This window comes from Corella eumyota, chromosome 2, assembly GCF_963082875.1.
Source record: "Corella eumyota chromosome 2, kaCorEumy4.1, whole genome shotgun sequence".
Classification (NCBI taxonomy): Eukaryota; Metazoa; Chordata; class Ascidiacea; order Phlebobranchia; family Corellidae; genus Corella; species Corella eumyota.
This window is the reverse complement of record NC_137491.1, coordinates 9,038,444-9,054,131: the sequence shown is the minus strand read 5'-3', so window position 1 is coordinate 9,054,131 and position 15,688 is coordinate 9,038,444. Positions and strand designations below refer to the sequence as shown.

The following is a 15,688-nucleotide window of genomic DNA, read 5'->3' as shown; positions in this document are numbered from 1 at the left end:
TGGCATTCTTTTCACAAAACTAAGACAAGATAATAAATTTGATTATTTAAAATATACGTTTAAGCATTTTTATATACATTTTAATCACTAAAGTTAATTTTTATTTTTCTATACAATTTTTAAACAAATTTAATGGGTGAACACGTAAAATAACTAATCAGGGCAAATCTTTAAAAAATAATAGTGTTTTTAAATATCTGCATAGTATTGTATTTTAATAGCGTTTTAAGCATGGGATTAACTAAATTTAATTAATACGTTTTTAATCAATTCCGCTGTTTAAAAATAGACTGAATACAAACAATTAAATAGCTTTGTTGTTTTAATTTAAGTATAAAAAAAACTGTAACAGTTAAAGGCGACAAAATGTTTAAAAAATTGTCTGTATTAAAAATATATTTTATATGAATGCGAGTTGGTATAAAATAATAAAATTTTTAGCTCTAATTGGGAACTAAGACATCCTGATATTTAATAGTGTATTCATTGTAATAATAAAATATATAAAAACACAATTGCATTATGTTGAGTAAAAATATTGCTATACAAGATAAAAAGATAATATGTAATACACTACATCAATCCTGCGCTGCGGCTTAACGTTGACAATATTAGAAATAATGTTGAACCTGAGAACCGGTTTAACGACGGAACTAGAGAAAGTTTTATCTGTCGAATCGTCTAGAATATTTGAAATAGAAGCACGTGCCAAAATTTTCTTAATCGACCTTGAGCATAAAAACTCTTCTTCTATAAACGCATGTGAACTTGTCAAATCAAATCAATATCTAAGAATTTATCTTAGCCTGCAATTGACCTAGCAACAATAAGAATCTAACTATAATTAAGTAAAAGAAGCCATAAGCTGTTATAGGCCACTCAGCCGGTTTTGTCATTTTTTCGTCGATTAACCGATGAGCCTCGGGTATTTAAGTTGCGAGAAGCGATAGTGAGATTAAATTCCAAAACAGCAAAGGACGTGTGCCAGTAACAAGTTAGTTTATCAAGCTGTTGCGACTACCAGAATATGGCCAAAGCTGCCATCTTTGCAAGGTTTATGTCAAAACATTGCAATTTAAAACAGGATGGCGTTACCAATATAAGCTTATATTTATTTGGAATTTGGATAGTAATAAGCTGTTTACCGGTTGCAAAATGTAAGTTATGTAAACTAATAAAACGCTAATAGTAACAACTGATTGTAACTTATTATGTTAGCTTTGTTTACGTCTATTAATTGTTTACGTCTATTAAAAAAAGCAATGCTAATTTTTAATTGTCTTTGTCAATAAAGTTTCATTTATACAATGATTAATGACTACAAAAATTGAAGTTAAATTTAAAATGATATTTTGTAGGCCTAGAATGCGTTGTATGTGATGGTGTTAATAGTAATCACGAATGTAACTTATCTGGAAGGGTTCAAACGTGTATAACTAATCAGGTTAGATGTGGTAACAATTTATTTTAAAATTTAATGCTGTGCTGTTGTGTAAATTTATCTATCATTAAATTTTTTTGTGTTTTTTTTAAAACAAATCGAAAAAACATTTTTATACAAGTTTTTTTTACTAATTTTATATATTGAAACACTTAATTATTTGTTTATTGTAAACAAATTTCGTTCATTACCTAATGGCACGTCAATAATTTAATTCAAAAATAAGGTTAAGTAAAATATTAAAAATATTGTAACATTTAAAAAATTAAAATTCTATTTTTAGAATTTTGAAAATATTTTTTTTTACGATTTTGTGAAAATTTTTATGATTCGCCAAAAATGTGATCTTTTGTCTTTAACTACAAAACACCCACGCAAAATATACCATGTAATTTTTAACAAAGAATTATATAGGTAAAAAGGTGTACGATAGATGATTCATTTTTGACATAACTGATCAGACGATATCTTATCATAACCTACATGAACATTTTGACGGATAATTTTTTTACAAAAATATTAAAAAATAAGTGTTGATAAATTATATACTAGCATGTAATTGGGTACTGCCTCCTATAACATGGATTTAAAATTCTAATTATCATTGTCGACTTTTTAATTTTACAATGTCCGTTTTTGGTAATGTTATTTTCTTGTTGATGAGAAAATCAAAAATATTTCGGTCTGCGATGACAAATTGCATTACCGGACGACAATGACAAATAAAGAAATTCTCTTTTTAAATGTACAAGTTACACCTTAATAATCACCCAATATATTTTTAATATTTACAAAGTAAGGTTATGTTATAAAAATAATTGCCTAAATAAGAATGTGTAAATTCTCGTGGGAACAGGTAGGTTAATGCTACTTGACAACAATGATATAAGTAATTATTTATTTATAGTGTAAAACTTACGTTTTTAATTTTCGGTAATCGTAATTAGATTTTTAGATTATTTATTGTAATCTCTTTGTTCATATTGCCATGATCTGCATGATTTCAATCAGATATAGTCATTGTCATTTGTTTCAGTTTTAACATTACGCAAAGTTTCGTGACATAGGATTTACTTCACATTTTTTTAAATTTTTGAAATATTCAAAGAATTATACATTTTGGGCTATAAATGCATAGCATAATAGATACATATACAACCGTTACAAATTTTTTTTTTATCTAATATCATACCAATTCGGTAAATCAACCACACGAACGACATACTGCTACTCAAAGCCACAACTTTGCCACAGAAAAGTTTTAATTTGTTGCATACTTAGGAGTAACCCATCCAAATGATCAACACGTTTAGGCAGATATATTTGATTTAAATCTTGATTTGGTTACTTTGTGATCAGATATACCTACTACAATCTTTATTTAGGCATCATGTTATACAGAGGTTCGCAAGCATGGAGGTATATACAGTATAAGTAAAGGTTGCATGCAAATGGAATCATGTACGGTACAAGCTGAACATAATACCGCTAATTTAAGATGGCCACGAACGTCTCCACCAACAACAAGATGTAACACGGGCTCCGAAAATTCAGTTTGTCATTCTTGTTGTAATTTCGACAGATGTAATTTGGCGGAACTACCTTCCATAACTCAAAGAAGTAGGTTGTTTTTATTATACACCTTTGGACTTTTTATCTTTTTTAGTTTCGTAGTTTTGATAAGTTGTAATTATATATTAAATAACAGTTTCCAAATAGTTCATTTTATTTCAAATAAACTAACTTTTTTGTGATATTTAATATATCTACCTCTTTATAAAGAGACATTGGACACGATGAATTTTTTTTATTTAAAAAGATAGGTCGTGTATTCAATTTTTTCCGTTATGTCGAGCAATTTGGTGGAATGAACGAAATGGGTTTTTAAGCGAGAGTGGAAGGTTTCTTGGTTGTCACTGTGATGCTTCATGTGGGGAAAATAATGATTGTTGTGATGATTATCAAGCTGTGTGTGTTGGTAAGAAAATTTGATTTGTAAAGGTTTTTTAAGTTTTGTATGATTACGCATGACAGTCAACGGAATGTCCGCGTTTTTATTTTTTTAAGATTCCGCCTCAACTATTTTTCACTTTTCGTTAATTTCTGTTTTTTTATTTTCCGTTTTCTTTATTTTTCGTTCCCGCATTTTTCGTTTCCGCATTTTTCGTTTTTTTCGGTTAATTCATTTTCCGTTCCTTTATTTTTCGTTTCTTCATTTCCCATTCCATCAAAATCCGCGCCCCCTTATTGATAAATTTGGTTTAAAATTTCCCCTTTCTTCGGGTAATTTATAATTTGCAACTTATTTTATAGTAGGCAGAATGTCAGTTTAACTGGTGTTATGTATCTTAAAAGTTAAAGATTTTTTAAATAAAAAACTAATATGTTGAAGTAGTTAAACATTTGTCATTTTTGCAGGCGTACTGCCAGAAAATATTAGAAACGAAGACCCGTATGGTGGCGCTACTGGTGGCGAATATGACAAAATATTACCTCGTGGCGGTGGGCTACCCTTTTTGCGTTGTTTTGTTTGTACTGATGCTTTTTCTAACGTGGATTGTAATCGAGTTGGTACTATAGAAGAATGCCAACCTAATCAGGCAATTATTTTTTATTGACAAATATCAAAATGTTTGTTAATTATATCGGTTACAATATTTAAATTTTACCTTGGCTACTGGGGTTTTACAGAACATGATTTTTTTTATAGAGATCCTGTGTTACTGAAGTTCGCGTAAGACAAGGGAGAAAAAGAATTTCAAAACGTTGCGAGCAGTCACGTGCCTGCGATTCGCTACAGCGATCAAACCAGAATTGCGATCAAACTAACGGAGTTTGTTTCTCGTGTTGTCAAATCAATTACTGCAACATTTTTGAGCTTCCACACTCTAAAAATTTTAGTGGGTTTTTTGTATATTTTTTAAACTAGTTCTAAATTAAAAAAAAAAACAATTTTTTTTATTTAAATATAGTTTTGTAAGCATAAGGTTTTGTCTTATATTTTTTTTATTTTTTAGGTTCCTCTTGTCTTACCAGTTTTCCGGGCTTTCCACAATGCAAAAGAAGGTCGTTGTCGGAATGCACAGATTCAAGATGTAATACTGGACAATGTAGTTGTGATAACAACTGTCAGAATTTTAACGATTGTTGTCCAGACTTTAATGAAATATGTGCAAGTAAGATTGTTACATACACAGAGTCACTTTTAATTAAGAAAATAAATACTACAAAAATTTAGTAATTTAAATGTCAATGCGCGATTTTCAACTTTAATATTTTTATGTAGTTTTATTTTGTTAAGGATACTTTGTTAATCAAACTTGCTAAGTGCACTATAAAAATATAAAAAATGATCGAACTTATTGCAAAAAATTTAATAAGATATTACATGTAATGCTTACTAATTTAATTTTTACATAACACTAAAGTTTTAACATTTTACATAAAAGGTCCTGAGACAAGCAATTTAAATGAGTTATTTCAAGAAATCGCACAAAACACTGAGACTAACATCGAAGAAGGAGAAGAAGTCTCTGGTAGAGATTCATTTGGACCACGTGACCTGTTAAGTGGTTTAAACTTTGGTTTATTTAATGACGCACCAATACGAACACACCATATTATTGAAGACAGACCAACTAGTTTGGTTGCTACCCCGGATTTGATTGCAGAGATGAAAGCTGAAAAATGCGAGAGAGACAAAATGCGACACGAAAAAAGAACTTTAGAACGAGAAAATAAAATAACCAAACGATAAAATTGGTTAAACAGTATAAAATAAGGTAACTGAATTTTAATAGACGTGGAGTTGTCACTTTTGTTTTTTTTTACAACTACATTTCATTTATAAATATTTTATGCACCAACATTTGTGTTTTTTTACGACAACACTAAATGAGTTACTAAGATAGTTTTTATAGATGTAACGGTAATGCACTTTTTTATTTCTTTCCTTAACTTTATTTATTTTTCAAGGATTTTATGATTTACTCAAAAATAGTTAAAATAATTTTTGTAGATTATACGAAATTTATTACTTTTTATAAATCTAGTAAATTAATTAAAATGTCGAAATGTTAAAGTAAAAGTAAAAAAGTTTTATCAAATGACCGTTCGTGAGTAATAAACATATTTTTGTACTAGGAAGGGTCGTTATTAACCTAATTTTCAACGAAAAACATTTGTTAAAAAAAGGTATTCTGACACTAAGCATTTTTTAAGTAAATCGCGTGCAGGCTACCTATGACGTTAAATCGTAAAATTAACTACCTAGGTTAATATTTGCAGTTTTAATAACTTAGTTTTATGGGCGGCTGTGAAAGTAATAAAAAATTTAAATTTCTCGTTTTGAAATTTTATTTCATTTTATGCGATAGTGCCATGCAAAAACCGCCAATTAATGTTCATTAGTTTAGATAAAAATATTTTATTTGATTAAAATATAAAGAGGCTTGTATAAAAATAAAGTAACGGTTATATTCTAAATAAAGTAACACGTTTTATTTGCTATAAAATATTTGGTTGTCGGTTGTTTTAAACAAATGTTACACAAAATTTAACATTTTTAGAAAATCTTAAGGTGTTACAAATCATTTTTATAGGCACACTTTCTTTTATTTTCTTTTAACAATTCTGTTTTATGTTTATCTTTCATTTGGAATTCATTCCAAACCACGTTCTCCAAACCCAAGAACTTAATTGCATCAATCAAACCATTAAAAATTTAATGACATTTTTTTGAAAGGTTTTACTATTTTAACAAACCCGCGGTTTATTTAGTATTAAATACCTAGAAGCTTAGAACTAAGTAACTCAATCGACATTTAGTAGGGCAGTTAAGTGGTTTAATTGATGATATAGTAGGCTTGTTAAAAACGCTATGAAAAATGTTTTTCGAGTTTGTGTGATTTTTTAAAGTTAAGTTCACCAAACATATATATTTTCATTTTTTCAATAAATATTTGAGTTTGCTTTCAGTAAATGTTATAAAAGTTAATTTGTCAGAAAACGGGTAAATAAGGTTCTGACAAATTGTAAAATTTCAAAAATAATTGAACGCAGTAATATTAAAGGTATTAGGTCCAAAAAAAAAATTACCAGCTAAAGTGTGCAAAAACATTAAAAGTATTTTTTTTTTAAACTTGTTTGCAAAAATTTTGTTTAATTAAACATGTGCGGAATATTGCTTCACGCTTGTTTAAAGATTTTATATTTTTGCAGTGGTGTAACTGTTTGAAGTTTGCAACAAAAAGCATTGTTAGTTTTTTTTTTGCTTTTATTTACAAAAAATATGCATAATCCAATAAAAAGTTAAACAAAATTACAATTTTAATGTATACAAAAAAATTATATATTTTTGAAGATTCTAGACGTGTAGAAACTAATCAAAATGCCCACCACAGTTATGACCGAACCTGGAACCGTAAATGGATCCACAACAGAAGGTCTTAGTTTCCAAGAGGCCAATGCTTTAAGCACAATTCTTAACGTATTAATAGGACTTTTACTTGCTGTTATAATGATGGGAATGGGCTGTGCAGTACAGCTGGGAAAAGTTAAGAAACACCTTAAAAGACCCAATGGAATTCTGACTGGATTTATTTGTCAATTCGGTAATTATATTTGTGCTGATTTTGCACAGTTTTAAATATGTTGTTATTTGTATTATATATCAATTGTTGTTATTAGGTATTATGCCCTTATTGGCATATCTACTAAGCTTAGCATTTTCACTGCCTGACCCTGAAGCTTTGGCGTTACTCATACAAGCAACTTGTCCTGGTGGCTCTAGCTCCAATGTTGCCACATACTGGATGCAGGGGGACATGGATTTAAGGTACGCATTTTATTTGCTAAATCATTATTTTATACAACTTTAATTTTATTTGAGATTCTCTATTTTTATACATGATTTTTGTGTTTTAATTTTAACTTATTTGTAATTGATATTTTAACAGAACTTATACGTAAATACACCAATTTTTTCGTAAACTAGTGCAATGATGACCAAAAATTACTATTTTTTGTAGTATTGCAATGACGACATGTTCTAGTATTCTGGCATTAGGAATGATGCCTTTACTATTGTTTTTGTACAGCCAATCTTTTAACGAAGAACTCCAAGTCCCATTTGACACTTTAGGTAAAACAAAACTATAATTTCAAAAGTTAGTATATTTTTATAGGTGTTTTAGCTGTAAGTTAATATACTCAACTTTATTTGTAAAAAAAAAGTTTACACATTACATACTACTTTTTTACTTTTATAGGATAAACATATTTAAACCTGTATATTAAACAATTTTATGTATTTTTACGTTTTAGCAATAACCCTGGCAACATTAATAATTCCAATCGGAATTGGGGTTTTTATAAGATACAAGTTTCCTAACAAGGCAAAAACTGTATTGAAAGTATGTTTATTTAATAAATTCAATCGATATATAATCTAATAACTGAATAAACTTTCGTAAATTTGTTTCAACTAAAGCAAACATCGGCCTTTAAAATGGCAATAAAAATCTTTTTAATGTTTGTTAGGTTTGTTCAATTGGTGGAGTTATTGTTATATCAGCTGTAGCTGTGATTTCAATAGCAACCTACGGCGGAGCTTGGGTTATAACTGTTGAACAAATCTTTTCTGCTTTGCTTTTGCCCATTGTAGGAATGATTTTGGGATATGGTAACGTACATAACACATAAAATATTTTTTTCTATTCGCCTGATTTATTTTTTGCCATTGTATTTTTGATTGAAAGGTGGCGGTAAAAAGCTAATTTATTTTCAGGTATTTCGTCTCTGGTGTCCATGTACCGACCATGGTATTTACGTCACTATCAACGTAGGACAGTTTCTATGGAGACAGGAATTCAAAATACTCAGCTTTGCGCATCGGTCATCATTCTTTCGATGTTTACTTTGGAACAAACTGCGCAAATGATCTTAGTTCCACTCTTGTATGCCTTATCACAGGTTAAAATGTTTTATTAACTGAATTCCATAACTACTCTTGTATCGTGAAATTTAACTTTAAGTTTTTATAGGTAGTGTAACTTAAACGATTTTTTTGTTTCAATATACAAAATCTAGTTTATAAGAAATTACTATTATTTTTGTCCAATTCTTTTTTCACATAATTTTGCAGTATCCGAATTTTTTTTAATTTACTTATATTTTTGGTACAGGTGTTCTGGGCAATTGTTTTCATAGCAGGTTATCGAATTTATGATTCCAAGTTTAAAAAAGCCGACGAGGAATCGGTTTCAAGTGGAGGTACTTAAGTGTTAATATACACTTGTTTAAAGAACTGTACTTAAACAGTCTGTACGCATTTTGCTATATAAAATTTTTGTGTATTTGTTAGTAATTTTTTTATTCAAAAAATGGTGACTTCAAGCGTTTAAATTTACAAAATTGCTCAGATCAAAAAGAAACCGAAAATGAAATGGGAACCACGTTTAAGTCGTTGGAAAATGAAAGTCCTCCTACTTACGAAGAAAGCAAAACGTACGACAACCAGTCTGCTTCAATAAAAGACTAAGCAAAACTTGTAATTATATTGTTTTATTAAAATTAATTTGGTCACAAGGGGACCATTAATAGAAATTTTTATAAATTTTAATATCTTTTAATTTTTTTTTTAAATCTGTACTTTTATAATTTGCAATTCTCGATTTACAACACGAGTTATTTAAATTATATTTTGCAAAATTTTTGTTATAATAATATGAATACCTGTTAATATATATAAATAAACAATATTTAAGATAAAATTGTGACACTTATTTTGTGTAAACAACTGTGTTGTTCTTAGTTTAAGTTTTTTACTAAATAGGTAGCATAAAGTAAGAAATTGAATTTTAATATTTGTAAGATTTGACAAACTAGCTGTTCCTTTAACAAAATTAATATAAAAGATAGTTGGATAGAACCAATCTAATGGTAACCTAATTAAATCAAAAATAAAAATTAGCTGAAACCTTAGTTCTACTGAAAATTATTGAAAAATGTTTTTTTTTGAATGTTTGTCAGGCCAATGCGCGTCTAATAAAATGTAATAATTATGGTTCGAAATCTTAGATTTCGAAACATATTGTTATTGTCATTATGGTTCGAAATCTTAGATTTTGAAACATATTGTTATTGTCATTATATTTATTTTATTATGGTTTGAAATCTTAGATTTCGAAACATATTGTTATTGTTAGTTTTATTATTATTTTTATTTTTCTTACTCATCTGAAATTTGGTCTCAAAATTTAATTATTATTAATTACTAATTGCTTGTTTATTTATTAAAATTTAAAGATCGTTATTAATTCTTCAAATCTTGGTCAATTGTAGATCATAATATTAGTAACTCAAAAATGAATTAAAATTTTAGTTTTTATCACTAATTACGAATTAATAGGTGTTTGTTTTTTAAAATTTAAAGATTGTTATTTATTTTTTAAATTTTGGTTAATTGTATATCATGATATTGGTAACTCAAAAATGAATTAAAATTTTAATTTTTATTACTAATTACCAAATAATAGGTGTTTGTTTATTAAAATTTAAAAATTGTTATTATTTTGTTAAATCTTGGTCAATCGTATATTATGATATGAGTTACATATAAACGAATTAAAAAATTAAATTTTGTATGTTTATCATATTTAAATGCTTGTTTATTTAATAAAAATTAAGGATTGTTATTTAAGCGCAGAACAAAGAAAAAAATTTAATTTTTTAGTCTAATAATTAAAAAAAGGTATACGTAATATTTGATTAATTAGTTCAGTTAATATTTTTAATTAAGTTATGTTTATGTATAATTTCATTTACAATAAAGATTAATTTTAAAAATATTCAAATAATTTCGAACTATTTTTTATTTATCAAATAAATATAGTTATTATTATTATTTTTATTCTTACTAGTCCGAATTTTGGTTCAAAATAACTTTTGTTCTAGTACTTTAAAGGTTTTAAAATTTTAGTATGTTGTTTTGTCATTATAAAGTTTTCTGATTCTCCTATTTTCAAAATTGAATTATCACTAATTGCTAATTAATAGGTGTTTGTTTATTAAAATTTAAAGATCGTTATCAGGGTTTTAAAATTTTGGTCAGTTATATATTAAGATATTTATAACTTAAAAATGAATTAAAAATTTAATTTTTATTACTAATTAATAGGTGTTTGTTTATTAAAATTTAAAGATTGTTGTTAGGTTTTCAAATTTTGGTCAATTGAATATCATGATATTGGTAACTCAAAAATGAATTAAAATTTTAATTTTTATCATTAATTACCAAGTAATATTTATTTGTTTATTAAAATTTAAAGGTTGTTTTTATTTTTTTAAATCTTGGCCAATTGTATATCATGATATTAGTTAAATAAAAACAAGTTAAAAAATTAATTTTTGTATGTTTTACATATTTAATAGCTTGTTTATTTAATAAAAATAAGGGATTGTTATTAAAGCGCAGAATAATGAAAAAAATTTAATTTTTTAGTCTAATAATTAAAAAAAGGTAAACGTAATATTTGTTTAATTAGTTCAGGTAATATTTTTAATTAAGTAATGTTTATGCATAAATTTATTTCCAATAAAGAATAATTTTAAAAATAATCAAATAATTTCGAACCATTTTTTATTTATCAAATAAATCTAGTTATATTTATTATTATTGTTTTTCTTCTTACTAGTCCGAATTTTGGTTCAAAATAACTTTTGTTCTAGTACTTTAAAAGTTTTAAATTTTTAGTATGTTGTTTGTCATAATAAAGTTTTCTGATTCTTCTATTTTCAAAATTGAATTATCACTAATTACTAATTAATAGTTGTTTGTTTATTAAAATTTAAAGATCGTTGCCAGGTTTTTAAATTTTGGTCAATTGTATATCATGATATTGGTAACTCAAAAATGAATTAAAATTTTAATTTTTATCACTAATTACCAAGTAATATGTGTTTGTTTATTAAAATTTAAAGGTTGTTATTATTTTTTTAAATCTTGGTCAATTGTTTGTCATGATATTAGTAACTCAAAAATGAATTAAAATTTTAATTTTTATCACTAATTACTAATTAATAGGTGTTTATTGATTAAAATTTAAAGATTGTTATTAATTTTTTAAATCTGGTCAATTCTATATCATGATATTGGTAACTCAAAAATTAAATAAAATTTTAAATTTTATCACTAATTACCAAGTAATAAGTATTTGTTTATTAAAATTTAAAGGTTGTTTTTATTTTTTTAAATGTTGGTCAATTGTATATCATGATATTAGTTAAATAAAAACAAGTTATAATATTAATTTTTGTATGTTTATCATATTTAATAGCTTGTTTATTTAATAAAAATTAGGTATTGTTATTAAAGCGCAGAATAATGAAAAAAATTTAATTGTTTAGTCTAATAATTAAAAAAGGTATACGTAATATTTGTTTAATTAGTTTAGGTAATATTTTTAATTAAGTAATGTTTATGCATAAATTTCTTCCCAATAAAGAATAAGTTTAAAAATAATCAAATAATTTCGAACCATTTTTTATTTATCAAATAAATCTAGTTTAGGTTTTGAGATTTCATCAATTTTTAATAAAAGTGTCATAAATGTTAAATAGGATATTGCATATACATTTATTGAAAAAAATAAAATTTTTAAATCCAAATATAATTGCTCTGGTAGAACTGCACGGGTCCAATTAACGTGTTTACAAAATATTTTTCAAAAATATTAATATTTATAAAAGTTATGACACTTTTATTAAACACCTTTTTTTATAAAATGAAATCTCAAAACCTAAAATTTTATGTTTTATTAGACGCGCATTGGCCTAACAAACATTCAAGATAAAACGTTTTGCAAAAATTTTTAGTAAAACACAAGTTTGAGCTAATTTTTATTCTGTTTTTTTTTTATTTACTTTTAACAAAAATTGATGAAATTTCAAAACCTAAAATTTTATATTATTTTAGATGCGCATTGGCCTAACTAACATTCAAGATAAAACATTTTGCAAAAATTTTTAATAAAACACAAGTTTCAGCTAATTTTTATTCTGGGTTTAATTAGGTCACATGATATTTTTGACCAATGATATTGCATATAAATATTAAAAAAAAATTTTAAATTGAAAAATAAATGTTCTGTTAGAACTGCACAGTCTCAATTAACCTGTTTACAAAATATTTTTTTTTTAAATATTAATATTCATAAAAGTTATGAAACTTTTATTAAAAATTGATGAAATATCAAAACCTAAAATTTAATATTTTATTAGACGCGCATTGGCCTAACTAATATTTAAGATAAACATTTCGCAAAAATTTTAAGTAAAACAAAAGTTTCAGCTAATTTTTATTCTGGGTTTAATTATGACACGTGATATTTTTGGCCAATGATATTGCATATAAATTTTTTGAAAAAGATAAAAAATTTTAAATCGAAAAATAAATGTTCTGTTAAAACTGCACAGGTCCAATTAACGTGTTTACAAAATATTTTTTAAAAACATTAACATTCATAAAAGTTATGACACTTTTATTAAAAATTGATGAAGTCTCAAAACCTAAAATTTTATATTTTATTAGACGAGCATTGGCCTAACAAACATTCAAGATAAAACATTTTGCAAAAATTTTCAGTAAAACACAAGTTTGAACTAATTTTTATTCTGGGTTTAATTAGGTCACGTGATATTTTTGGCCATGAATACAAATTTTTTTAAAAAAAATAAAAAATTTTAAATCGAAAAATAATTGTTCTGTTGGAACCGCACGGGTCCAATTAACGTGTTTACAAAATATTTTTTGAAAATATTAATATTCATAAAAGTTATGAAACTTTTATTAAAAATTTATGAAATCTCAAAACCTAAAATTTATATTTTATTAGACGCGCATTGGCCTAACTAATATTTAAGATAAAACATTTTGCAAAAATTTTAAGTAAAACAAAAGTTTCAGCTAATTTTTATTCTGGGTTTAATTAGGTCACGTGATATTTTTGGCCAATGATATTGCATATAATTTTTTTAAAAAAGATAAAAAATTTTAAATCGAAAAATAAATGTTCTGTTAAAACTGCACAGGTCCAATTAACGTGTTTACAAAATATTTTTTAAAAACATTAATATTCATAAAAGTTATGACACTTTTATTAAAAATTGATGAAATCTCAAAACCTAAAATTTTTATTTTATTAAATTTTATATTATATTAGAAAATTTAGGTTTAAATTTTGACTTGACCATTAAACGCGCAGTAGTCTAAACAACTTATTCTCAAAATATTTTTTTAAAAGTTTAATATATGTAGAAGTTATGACACTTTTATTAATATTTGCACAAAATTCAAAATAGAAAAATAAACATTTTATTCGATTCGTTTTGGCCTAACTAAGCTTAGATAAAACATTTTTCAAAAAAGTAAAGTATAACAAAAGTTACAGCAATTTTATATACTCGCTATATATGGGCTTATGACGTCATAGGTACATAAATATTGGGTCAACTTTTCTTCAAAAAAAAAAAAAAAAATTTAGATTTAAATTTTGACTAGACCATTAAACGCGCAGTAATCTAAACAACTTATTCTCAAAATATTTTTCCAAAATTTTAATATATGTAGAAGTTATGACACTTTTATTAATATTTGCACAAATGTCAAAACCTAAAATTTTATATTTTATTAAACGAGCATTGGCCTAACTAACATTCTAGATAAAACATTTCGCAAAAATTTTCTGTAAAACAAAAGTTACAGCAAATTTTCATTCTGGGTTTAATTAGGTCACGTGATATTTTTGGCCAATGCTATTGAATACAAATTTTTTGAAAAAAATTAAAAAATTTTAAATCGAAAAATAATTGTTCTGTAGGAACTGCACTGGTCCAATAAACGTGTTTACAAAATATTTTTTGAAAATATTAATATTCATAAAAGTTATGACACTTTTATTAAAAATTGATGAAATTTCAAAACCTAAAATTTTGTATTTTATTACACGCGCATTGGCCTAACTAACATTCAAGATAAAACATTTTGCAAAATTTTTGAGTAGAACAAAAGTTTGAGATAATTTTTATTTTGGGTTTAATTAGGTCACGTGATATTTTTGGCCAATGAGATTGCATACAAATTTTTTAAAAAAAAATAAAAAATTTTAAATCGAAAAATAATTGTTGTGTTAGAACCGCACAGGTCCAATTACCGTGTTTACAAAATATTTTTCGAAAATATTAATATTCATAAAAGTTATGAAACTTTTATTAAAAATTTATGAAATCTCAAAATCTGAAATTTTATATTTAATTAGGCGCGCATTGGCCTAACTAACATTCAAGATAAAACATTTTGCAAACATTTTGAGTAGAACAAAAGTTTGAGATAATTTTTATTTTGGGTTTAATTAGGTCACGTGATATTTTTGGCCAATGATATTGCATACAAATTTTTTGAAAAAAAATAACAAATTTTAAATCGAAAAATAATTGTTGTGTTAGAACCGCACAGGTCCAATTACCGTGTTTACAAAATATTTTTCGAAAATATTAATATTCATAAAAGTTATGAAACTTTTATTAAAAATTTATGAAATCCCAAAATCTGAAATTTTATATTTAATTAGGCGCGCATTGGCCTAACTAACATTCAAGATAAACATTTTGCAAACATTTTGAGTAGAACAAAAGTTTGAGATAATTTTTATTTTGGGTTTAATTAGGTCACGTGAGTGATATTTTTGGCCAATGATATTGCATACAAATTTTTTGAAAAAAAATAACAAATTTTAAATCGAAAAATAATTGTTGTGTTAGAACCGCACAGGATCAATTACCGTGTTTACTAAATATTTTTCGAGAATATTAATATTCATAAAAGTTATGAAACTTTTATTAAAAATTTATGAAATCTCAAAACCTAAAATTTTGTATTTTATTAGACGCGCATTGGCCTAACTAACATTCAAGACAAAACATTTCGCGAAAATTTTCAGTAAAACAAAAGTTTGAGGTAATTTTTATTTTGGGTTTAATTAGGTCACGTGGTATTTTTGGCCAATGATATTGCATACAAATTTTTTGAAAAAAAATTAAAAATTTTAAATCGAAAAATAATTGTTGTGTTAGAACCGCACTGGATCAATTACCGTGTTTACAAAATATTTTTCGAGAATATTAATATTCATAAAAGTTATGAAACTTTTATTAAAAATTTATGAAATCTCAAAACCTAAAATTTTGTAT

The 15,688-nt window shown here is 25.4% G+C and overlaps 2 protein-coding genes across 2 annotated transcripts; both read left to right on the top strand.

Annotated features, from left to right (window-relative positions):
* Positions 1-994: 994 nt before the first annotated feature.
* LOC145743317 (uncharacterized) lies at positions 995-5,398 on the top strand. Its single transcript, XM_082561253.1, has 8 exons — positions 995-1,157; positions 1,359-1,444; positions 2,827-3,061; positions 3,261-3,419; positions 3,860-4,041; positions 4,152-4,341; positions 4,459-4,617; positions 4,891-5,398. The coding sequence occupies exons 1-8, from the start codon at positions 1,028-1,030 to the stop codon at positions 5,196-5,198; spliced, it is 1,449 nt and encodes a 482-aa protein (XP_082417379.1). The 5' UTR covers positions 995-1,027; the 3' UTR covers positions 5,199-5,398.
* Positions 5,399-6,830: 1,432 nt separating this feature from the next.
* Positions 6,831-8,981, top strand: LOC145742326 (ileal sodium/bile acid cotransporter-like). Its single transcript, XM_082560107.1, has 8 exons — positions 6,831-7,053; positions 7,130-7,277; positions 7,471-7,583; positions 7,766-7,854; positions 7,982-8,123; positions 8,229-8,413; positions 8,626-8,713; positions 8,863-8,981. Exons 1-8 carry the CDS (start codon positions 6,831-6,833, stop codon positions 8,979-8,981), a joined length of 1,107 nt encoding a protein of 368 aa, XP_082416233.1.
* The last annotated feature ends 6,707 nt before the right edge of the window (positions 8,982-15,688 follow it).

Coding starts and splice junctions, on each gene's coding strand:
- LOC145743317 (XM_082561253.1), top strand. CDS start 1,028: ATGGCCAAAGCTGCCATCTTTGCAAGGTTTATGTCAAAACATTGCAAT. Junction 4,342..4,458: donor TCCACACTCTAAAAATTTTA/GTGGGTTTTTTG, acceptor TTTATTTTTTAG/GTTCCTCTTGTCTTACCAGT. Junction 4,618..4,890: donor CTTTAATGAAATATGTGCAA/GTAAGATTGTTA, acceptor TTTACATAAAAG/GTCCTGAGACAAGCAATTTA.
- LOC145742326 (XM_082560107.1), top strand. CDS start 6,831: ATGCCCACCACAGTTATGACCGAACCTGGAACCGTAAATGGATCCACA. Junction 8,124..8,228: donor AGGAATGATTTTGGGATATG/GTAACGTACATA, acceptor ATTTATTTTCAG/GTATTTCGTCTCTGGTGTCC. Junction 8,414..8,625: donor TCTTGTATGCCTTATCACAG/GTTAAAATGTTT, acceptor TTTTTGGTACAG/GTGTTCTGGGCAATTGTTTT.